The sequence below is a fragment of the Camarhynchus parvulus genome, chromosome 17 (assembly GCF_901933205.1).
Source record: "Camarhynchus parvulus chromosome 17, STF_HiC, whole genome shotgun sequence".
NCBI lineage: Eukaryota > Metazoa > Chordata > Aves > Passeriformes > Thraupidae > Camarhynchus > Camarhynchus parvulus.
The window spans coordinates 5,553,192-5,563,250 of NC_044587.1; the positions used below are offsets into that span (position 1 = coordinate 5,553,192).

The 10,059-nt window shown below is 42.2% G+C and overlaps 1 protein-coding gene across 1 annotated transcript; it reads right to left on the reverse strand.

Annotated features, from left to right (window-relative positions):
• Positions 1-957: 957 nt before the first annotated feature.
• Positions 958-10,059, reverse strand: SET (SET nuclear proto-oncogene). Its single transcript, XM_030961348.1, has 8 exons — positions 9,700-10,059; positions 8,481-8,538; positions 7,371-7,513; positions 6,655-6,758; positions 6,363-6,476; positions 4,924-5,094; positions 4,683-4,829; positions 958-3,785 (listed from the first exon to the last, which is right to left on the reverse strand). Exons 1-8 carry the CDS (start codon positions 9,770-9,772, stop codon positions 3,762-3,764), a joined length of 834 nt encoding a protein of 277 aa, XP_030817208.1. The 5' UTR covers positions 9,773-10,059; the 3' UTR covers positions 958-3,761.

Here is a 10,059-nt window from a genome sequence, read left to right on the forward strand (position 1 = left end):
CGGACTCTCTGGGGGTTCCCGGGGCAGGGCGGGGGCTAAAGGCGCGTCCCGACCTTGAGCCGGCAGTCCCTGTCCTCCATTATACCCGAGAGAGCACGCGGAAAAGGTGATGATCAAGAAAAAGTCTTAAAAGTTTCAATTTTTAATCCAGGAGAGGGAGAAAGGGCAGTAAGCATAAATCTGTTTCCCGCAGGAAGCAAGTGTTGTGTACCAGGCACCTGCGACCTCCCCTCACTCTTCTCCATAAAGGAAAAGCAAGCACTGTCCACATCACCCGTGAAAGATTGTGTTTGGGACTAAAGATTTGAGTTTGGGACTAAAAAACTTGATTCTTTTGAAAAAGACTCTTAGAAATGGTAACATCAAGTAACAGTTAAATGTATTTTAATTCCTTCAAACAGAAGGATAGCTTGAAGGTACAGCAGAGAAATTATTTCATTGATTTAATTCTCTTTAAAAAAACAAAAAACCAAAACAAAAAACAACATGGCTTCAAAATTCAGGAACAGTATCCAATAAACAAAGAACTATCCTTATGCACCTGGTTTAGTGTGGTACAAAGAGCTTACAGATTCAAATGAATATCATAAATGACTGAGAAATCGATTCAGATAATGCTTGTTTACAGGGACAGAAACTATGTTGACAAGTATGAATAAGTACACAGATAATCTCTTTAAAAACCCCAAACCTTCCTGGCTGTATTTACACACTCAGCTGTATTTGTTTCCTTTGGCACGAGAAATTACAGACAAAAGATTCAATTTTATAGCAATTAAACTTAAAAATAACCTTTGAGATAGTTAGGCCATATAGCCCCAGCACAGCAGCTTTACTAAATTGCTGCCAACTGTTATGTTCTAGCCCTGGAAATTCAAGCCAAAAAACCTGAAGTCGTTCACCACCTGTGACAAATTTCACATGGTGGGATTAACTGTATGTGAGGAACTCAAGCAGTGGGGAATTAATGATATTTAATAAGAATGAATCTTCCATTATTATCCAAGGTAGATGTCTTTTAAAAAAGCTCTTTATACACATATAAAATAAATCCAGTAAAAAATGGACACCCATTACATATATTCAGCCAAATTAGACATTAAGTGAACAGTCAGAGCACACGATGGCCAGCTGTAGTATTTCTTGAGCATTGCAGAGAAATTGTTAATCCCTAATCATTTCCATGCTAGAAAAAAAAAATTAAAATAACACTTAACTAATATGGTTTATTCTTTTACCATGTCAGTTTACTCTTTAGCCATTGCCAGGAGTAAACCCTCAAGTTTCACAGCAAATTCAGTATTATCAGTACAGTAGCAAGAGTATTTTGGCACCCTGTAAAATCCTAAAGAATGCGCAAGAAAAATCTCTTAAGTAGCATTTAATTATCCAGACTTCTCATTTCTTGTTCCTGCTATTTGACTTTACAGAGCCTGAAGCTTTGATTACTTTCAAAACAGTTTTTATAAGTTTTCTGCTAGTAACCAACAGGGATGGAACAACAATGCCACAATATTTTTCCTAAAGCATTCAAGACTAGCAAAAGATTATTTTCCTTGAGGAACTACAATTAGGACTACATAAAAATTAAGTAATGAGGCATCATGGCAAGAAACAGCACATCGACCCTCTACCACAACAGGAAGCTAATTTCAATCTTACAACAAAAAGGAATCAAATTAAAAAAACACTAAAATTTATAGGACTTCATGGGTTTTGTTCCTTCTCTCTCTAGATGGTAAGAAACCATTACTGATCAACGTTGTACTTGGCTCTGCAAAGCAGGATGAGGGCAGAAGCTTTTGTTGAGATGGAATAAAGTACATGGTTGTCTTATTTTTGCATTGATCACATGAGACTGGACGTTGCATTGTCTCTGATAACTGGATTGAATCCAAGCTGGACCACACACTTACAGAATGTTTTCCCTCACACGTTATTTGTGCACGTCTCAACCAGACATTGATCTTGTTCTGCCAAGTGTATTCTTAAGCATCAAAAAAAGCTGAATTTGACTACAGCAAATTCTGTGAGGAAAAGGAATCAGAGAATATAACAAGTCTTCCCAGAAGACAGTCTTTTCTACACATCCAAAGAGCTGTTTGAATTTCAGATGAGCTGATAGAACATTTTTTCTTAAATATTTCAAAAGCAAAGCATGTTAAAACAACTTCCATTACATTTTGTGGAATACCAGTTCCAACACCCTCTTATGTGAAATTGTTACAAGTTTCTCAAATGCAGTCTCTTAAAATGAGAGTACAGTGTATCTAAAGCACATATACATGCTACCAAGGAAAAAAAAGCATTGAAGTAGCAACTTTTTATACATGAACTTTACTAAGAATCTTGCTCTTTGAAACAGCCCCCAAATTAGCTTGCAATTAAGATTTGTTTTTAACTGAAAACTTACAAAATCACCCAAATATTTTAAAACCACCCCTTGGTCTTTTTATTCTGAGCTTGCATGGTATTTTCATGCAAACTGATGTACTGGAGATACAGTACTGCAAATTACTAAAAATTCTACAAATCAAATGACTTTCCTTTTTGCAAAACATGAATATATACCTGTGTCCTCACACACAGCACATGACCCTACAGGGAACTCAAGAGTCAGTGTGCAGTAGGAACTACCACAGGCAACACTTTACAGGTACTGAAATAGTGGGAACTACATGAACTGGTTCAGTCCACACAACCACAAGGCTGCACTGCACTACAGAAATACTGACAAAATGCCCCCAAAAATGCCAAGAAACTACAGCAAGTTCTAAATAGGATATAAAAGCTGTTTCTTTCAGTGAAGACCAACCAGTCCCTTTGTGTACACATTTAGTTTTATTGTAACAAAGCAACTTGTACACTTTAACGTTTAAAACTGAGCATCTTTCTTTCCTTTCCAGTGAAACAAAAAAAAAAAAAAAAAAAAAAAAAAAAAAAAAAAAGGAAAAACCACCAAAAAAACCAAAACAAAAAGAAATTTTAAAAATAAACAAGAACAAAATTACAATAGAGAATGTCAATTCCAAATAAGATCCTACAGGTTCTGCTGATTCTCCATCAAGTGGCAGGGCTCAAAGTCATCATTAGGAGAAGATTTTATTTTAAAAGTGTCATCTTAAACTGCAAGGATGTTTGTTAAACATCACAATTAAACATGCCAAAGGAGAAGAAGCCATGTTGTCAAAATGCCCACTTAACCCACCCAAACTTCTGAAACCCACCCCGGCTGACCTTCTATAACCCCATTTTTATTTTTATTTTTTTGTCGTTTTTTCTTTTTTTTTAAACAAGAGAAAGTAGACAGATACATGTTGGTAAATGCTAACTGTCCATATTCACATAGAGACACAGTGTAATCTCTGAGCCCAATATACAGAGAAAGAAGGAAAAAAGCTAGATTCTATGCACTACTACACAGGGGCCTAGCACTCTTCAGCTTCCAGCAGAGTGAAGGGAGCAGAAGGTTTTCTTTTTTCCCACAGAACATGGTGTGTTGAATTCATAAACAGTTTTTGTTTTGAGACAGAAAGGGATAAAAATGAACTTGAAACAGAAACTGGTAGATTTTTTTCCACTGTATTCTGCTCAAGATATTTCCCCAAAAGAAATCGTGAACCATGGTGTAGAGGAGAGAAAAAGAGACCTCAAGAGAACAAGGCGACTGAGCACAAGAAAAAAAAGACAGCAACTTGCTCCCAGGGACTGGAGAAAAATTAAAAAGGTAAAAAGGGGGTTTGGAATCCATCAGTGTTCAATTAGTCATCTTCTCCTTCATCCTCCTGTTGAAAGATAAGCAAGAATTAAATAAATCTAATCACTAAACTTCAGATAGCAAATGCAGTGACCAGAACTTTTTACAGCGCTACTCATGGTGCTCTATGATCATCTCTTCCCTCGCTAAAGGATGGTAACACTTGCCCTGGGTGCCCAACTACTGAGCACACATCACTCACTCCCTGGGTGTCCCAAGGAAAACACATCAGAGGTTTGACAAACTGTGACTTAGAATCACTACAAGCACTGCCGTGAGTTTAACATGTGGAAAATGAAGGATCATCTTTTTGCCCTCATTTAAAACTGCAAAGAACAAAATGCTTCACCTTTCACATGCCAAATTCTAGGTTATAGAACAGAGCCCAGCACAGCCCTCCTCTCACTGCACATGGTTTGTGCTGCTGGAAGTCAGACACACCACACCCAGTTTCAAGAAACAAAGACATTCTAAACTAACTTCCCAACACCCTGGATGCTGAACTTGAAATCCCACTTACTACTAAAGCAAAGTTTTAATTCCTGAGCCCAACAGAAAGTGTTAGCTAGGCTGGCCATAAGCAGAAATAAACCAACAAGTGGGAAGGATGACTGGATGCAGCAACAAAAGCCATTTATATGTAAAACATTGCTAGAATACTCAATAATGAAATAAGAATTTTGTCACATTAATATCCTAGTTCTCCTAGAGCACTTCCCTTACAAATTTACTGAAACTATATACTTCCACTGTCTCTCATATACACAAACAGTTATTGCTACCTGAAACCACTCAAGTTAATGCAGTCACAGTTCTCACACCTCTGGGGTGCAGAAAAGAGCCAGTTCACCTTTGCCACAATTGGTATTCTTAAAAGATCCCTCTCAAACACCACACAAATGGCATGAAGGGCAAGATTACTCACCTCTCCTTCCTCTCCCTCATCATCATCTTCATCCTCCTCCCCCTCATCTTCATCTCCTTCTTCATCAATATCCTCTAATCCTTCCTCCTCTTCATCATCGTCGTCATCCTCCTCACCCTCCCCTTCTTCATCATCCATATCAGGAACCTTAAAGACACATTTGCAACATCAATACAGTGATGAAATTCCCTCTTTCCCAGAGCTGCTGTGGGTGCAATGCCCTGCTCAGGGCTGTACCTACCAAGTAGTACTGTAGGGGGTTTGGCCAGATGTCATCCTTGATGACTTCTCCTAGCTCATCAGCCCCTGCATCAGAGTGGTCAGTGAACCAGGTGAAGAAGCTTTCTGGCTCTTCATGCTGCCTCTTCCTACTGGCTTTGTTCTGTGTCTGGCTTGAACGTTTTGTCAGGTCCTGAAAAGAAAGTTAAGAAGTTCCCTAAAGTTGTCCTTCCATGACATTTTTTTTCCTATAAGCACCATTTAAAAAATGCACTTGTCTAAACAACCCTAAGAAGTCACTTTCCCCTCCCTCTTCAAGGGTAAGTCTGAAGCCCAAACAACTCACAGAAGATACTGCATTTCTCATAAACATGAGAGAACAGTAAACCCACTGGTTTCTTTCAATGGCCTCCACTGGAACACTGAAAACTCACATAATCTCAGATTTGATTTACGTTTCCCTATCTCAGGGAAACACAAGTAGGACAAGTATTTAATGACATACTGAACTTACAAGGTCTAATTGCCACTCAGAGTAGTTGTAACTGCAGCAACTACTACATACAGCCAATTTAAAGTCTCCACACCTCTAAGCTCTTTCAGCATTTGGATATAAAGACCTGCCTAGGCCTTTCTGCCTACAATTTCCCACTCTGAAGTCTTCACACCACTCTGTAGTAAGTGCAAAAAAACTCCACAAAAACTGCTAAAATATGGTCACAAGAATACATGTAAGAGATGTATCTATCACCTTACCCTAGAAAAGAAGTAGTAAGTTTGTAGTAAGTTTGCAACAATATTTTCGTTAAGTCTGAAATTAAATAAATTATTTCTCTGACCATAGGTTACACCACACTTTCAGTGTTTTTTTTCTCCTGACAGAATGACAACATTTATAGGTTTAGACTGTTTAAGAACAAAGTAGAATTCACACTGATTTTGTGCAGTATTGTAAAGATTACACAACTGGTCTGTACAGGAATGCAATTTCTGGTACAAGAGGAAATGTTCTAGTTCTCAATATGAAAAACATTAAATTTTCTCCTTGGTCTGAGAGTGACAAACCAAGCTGCAATTTAACTGCAAGCCTCAGCTCTAATTTTATAAACTCTGATCAAAATCTTCAGGATAACACTGAAGAACTTCTACAGAAATAAACTGCAGTAAATTAATGATTCTTGAACACTGCCTGGGGGACAGGTGTGCCCAATTATGGCTGCAAATTCCACAAAAGATGTGGCATCTGGAAATGAAGTCGAAGAAATAGAGGAAAATATAAAACAAGATCACACGCTGCTATCTGATTCCCTAAACCTGTTGTCCTTGGAATTCTTCATTTAGTAGTTTTTTTAAGTAAACAACACAACACAGTCTAGATTCTGGCCAAGGAAGAGACAAGCTAATGCACTTGGTAATGTTTTCACTTGGTCACACTTGTGCTCTCCCAGATGCAATACTTACCTTTCCAGATTTCCATTTGATCTCAGTCGATTTTGAAGATGGGTCTCCACTTTCATTGAGGTGAAACTCTTTGGAGAGAACTTTATTTTCAAAGTAGGGATTCTCATCAAAATACTGCAAAGTGGAAAGCAAAGAGTTAGAACTCACAGAATGGAAACACACATAACAAGTCAAACCTGGCACTAAATAGATAACTGTAGAGATTTAAGTTATAAACTACAACCCAACATGCAATTACATTAAAAAAAACGACAGCAAAATCACAAGTGAATGAACTATTTAAAGTACTTACAAAATCTATTCTGTAACCTGATTTGATGTCTTCAAATTCTGTCACCTCAACTCTGGTCAAGTAATGCAGTGCTTCCTCATCTTCTTCTCCCAGCAGTGCAGATACTGAGAGAGAAGGAAGAATCCCACATTAACAAAGTCATGAAACAGGCAGGTAAAACACAGGAAACTGACAGCCAGGAAGATCTAAAAAGCAACACATCTGTCCAAACCAACTCTTCATGGCTCTTTCTTTTCAAGTTACCAGCCAACAGCCTACCCACACATACCCACCCTTCCCTCTCAAACAGATTTTCATACATGTAGTTTGCTCAATCTAAGCAGTCTAAAAACTGTTTTGTAGAAAGTTTATTATCAGGAGTTCCAAGGAGCTCACTTCCCATTAAAAACCACCCAAACAATCTAGAACAATTGTTTTGGTTGTTTTTTTTTTTTTTTTGTTCTAAGTTCCCAAAGAACTGAATAAAGTGGAAAACTTGCAATTTAAAATGCAGAGAGAAATTTTAGGATTGAAATATTTTAATAAACAAGATGTTCCTTTGGCAAACCAGTGCAAGAAAGAAAAAGCTTAAAAAATGAAATCTAAGACAGAAAGGAAGTGTTTTGTATGCTTAGTAACAACTCCACAAGACCCTTGGAGCTTTAAGGCACTCACATAACAATCAAGCAAACACTGAATTTACAGGGGGGGAAAAAAGAGGGCTGTTAAGAATGTACCTTGTGGGTGGTTGACAAATGTTGTTACCCAGAAATTCGGGATTTTGGCGATCAATTCTGACCTCTTCTGGAAGAATGGTTGGCGGAGTTTGTTGTATTTCTGTTCTACTTTCAAAATTTCCTCACTGGCTTGTTCATTCAGTCTGTGAGAGAAAGAGCCATGTTAACCACAGGAGACAACTGGGATTTAAGGACACATCAGAGCAGTTAACTAAAAGTTGAAAGTGTTTGATAAGACCAGTCTGCCATATTCTGCAGATGAAGTGTCCCAAAAACCACAGAAGCTCAGAGCTGTAACAACTCTTAAGAAACACTCTGCCAGAAGCAATCTCACTGGTCTGAATGGAATCTTCTAAACACAAAGCAGTGTTTTACCTCTTGAACATTTTGCCTGCACAAAACCCGTAGAAGGGTAACACAGCCCTATCACCTGCCCCCTAAAACTTTTAGTCAGGCAAGGAAGCTACAGCAACAAAATTCTGCACCTGTGCAAGTAAAATCTGAAGACTTAAAACTGAGCTGCTCTCGTAAAAAGGCAAAGCCCTCATACTGCAACAGCTTCCCACATTCACAGCCCCAAGAGCCACCTGCAGTCCCTGTAGGACACTGGGCATGGAGAGAACATGCAGGCAGGGACTGACACAGAACCCACACCACCAAGAGCTTTGGCATACAAAATTAACACCTCAGAGACATTTTCTGTGTATCACTGCACAAGCCCGTGAATATTATAATAAAAACATATAATAAAAGCTGACTTTTCAGCCAAGTGTTTGGTTCTGCTTGCTAACAGGGAAATACTTTAGCCAAACAGCTTACACATTAACTTGAGAAGCCACAGCGAAATACATTTCTATTATCAAAAATACCACAATTAATTAAAAATTTTAAACTCAAGTTCTACCTCTTTAATTATACACAATTAAGCAAGAAACCAGGACACTTCTTTGTTATTTTAATGTCTCTAATCAAGTCAGAACACAGGTATATCTTGACAGAGTTCAAAGACAGTGAGCACTACCGAGTGCTCACTTTATACTAAACACTTTCACTTTTGTCAGCTACATTTCAATTTCTGCTAAAACATTTTAAAAGTTAGATAACGTTTACCTGTCTATTTCATTCTGTACTTCATCAATGTGTTCAATTGCTTCCTGTTGCTCTTTTTCTGAAAAACAGATGAAAATGTGTCAATATCCCTTCATTCACAAGCCTGACAAATCACCTGGGGTTTCTCTTTGAGAAACTCTCTAGTGACCTACTGTAGAAGTTCTCGGGTATTTCTATTCAATGTCACAAGAGATACAAGGCCTCAAAGCACCAGCTTCACAGGGCGTGCTGCAGCTGAAGTGCAGCAAAGTTTGATAAAACAGCCCTTAAACTGAGTTCACCCTTAGAAACCACAGCTCACATCCCGCTACACTGTTTTACAAGCCAACTTAAATTATAAGCCAATAATATTTTAATTAAAAAGTTGTAAGCCGCATTTGCTACGACCAACACATCTGAAGAAACACGAAGTTATTTACAGAGCGCTAGAATATCAATAGAAATAGCCTATCTGGGCACATGCCACCTTCCAAAAACCGAAAAGAACGGTCAAAAATACAGTTACAAATGAAAGAGACGCGAAAACCGCCGTTTGGCAGGTATTTTCTAAAGGGCACTTCCCCTGGACCAAGTTTGGCCGAGGCCGGGCTTACGGAGCGCTGTTTACCCACCGCGCGGGAGATGAATGAGCGGCAGCGGGAAGCGGCTGGAGCGGAGCAGCGCCCGGTGCGCGTCCCGCCCGGCCCGGCCCGCGCTGGGGGACAGCTCTGCCTCTCCCGGCGCGGGGGACGCACGTGGGGAAGGCGCCGCGGCCGGGGGCAACCCCGACCTTTAAAAGCCGAGATCGCACGTGGGGCCGGCGCGGGCGGCCCCAGCACCGCGTGTCTCCGCCGCTCCATCCCCGCGCGGCCCGGCAGCACCACGCGGCCGCGGCCGGCGCGGGAGGCGGCGGCGCATCATGGCGGCGGCGGCGGAGCACAATGAGGCTCCGCGGATGCTGCTCCGGGAGGGGCGGCGGGGGGTCCCGCTGCTCCGCCGAGCCGCAGCGCCCCCCGCCCGGCCCCGCGGGGAGCGAAGCCGGGCCGGCAGTGCAGACAAAAGGGCGCTAACATGGCCTCCTCCCGCCGCCGCCGGGCCTGCACATCCGCCCGGCCGGGCCCGCGCTCCGCCCGCCCCCGGCGCGGCTGCGGCCCGTGCGGCGGGGGAAAATGGCGGTCGGCGCGAGGCGGAGGCCGCGCCGGCTGCCGCCATTCCCGTCCCGCCCCCGGCGCGGCCTCACCTGAGGTCTCGTCGGCCCCATCGTGGTTGGAGTTCAGCTCCTTCTTACTGACTTTGGCCGCCGGCGCCGACATGTTGGTGGCTGCGGAGCGCGGAGGGCGGGAGGGAGGGGGGGGGCTGCAACGGGGCTGCGCGGGGGGCCGGGCACTGACTCCTCCTGCTGCTGCTGCTGCTGCTGCCGCCGCCACTCAGGTTCCTCCGCCGCCGGGGCGCTCCCGCCTCCTCCACGCGGTCCTGCCGGATACCGGGGCGGCAACGGCGCCTCTCACTCCCCTCACGCTCCCTCGCCCAGAGCCGCCACCGCCACCTCCTCCTCTGCTGCTGGCGAGGGGCGGGCACGCGGCGCGCATGCGCGGCCCCC

Excerpts from the sequence above, each read along its gene's own strand:
- SET (XM_030961348.1), bottom strand. The coding sequence starts at position 9,772 with ATGTCGGCGCCGGCGGCCAAAGTCAGTAAGAAGGAGCTGAACTCCAAC. Across the intron at positions 6,759-7,370 it reads ATTTGTCAACCACCCACAAG|TATCTGCACTGCTGGGAGAA; the intron begins GTACATTCTTAA and ends CTTCTCTCTCAG. Across the intron at positions 3,786-4,682 it reads ATGAGGGAGAGGAAGGAGAG|GAGGATGAAGGAGAAGATGA; the intron begins GTGAGTAATCTT and ends ATCTTTCAACAG.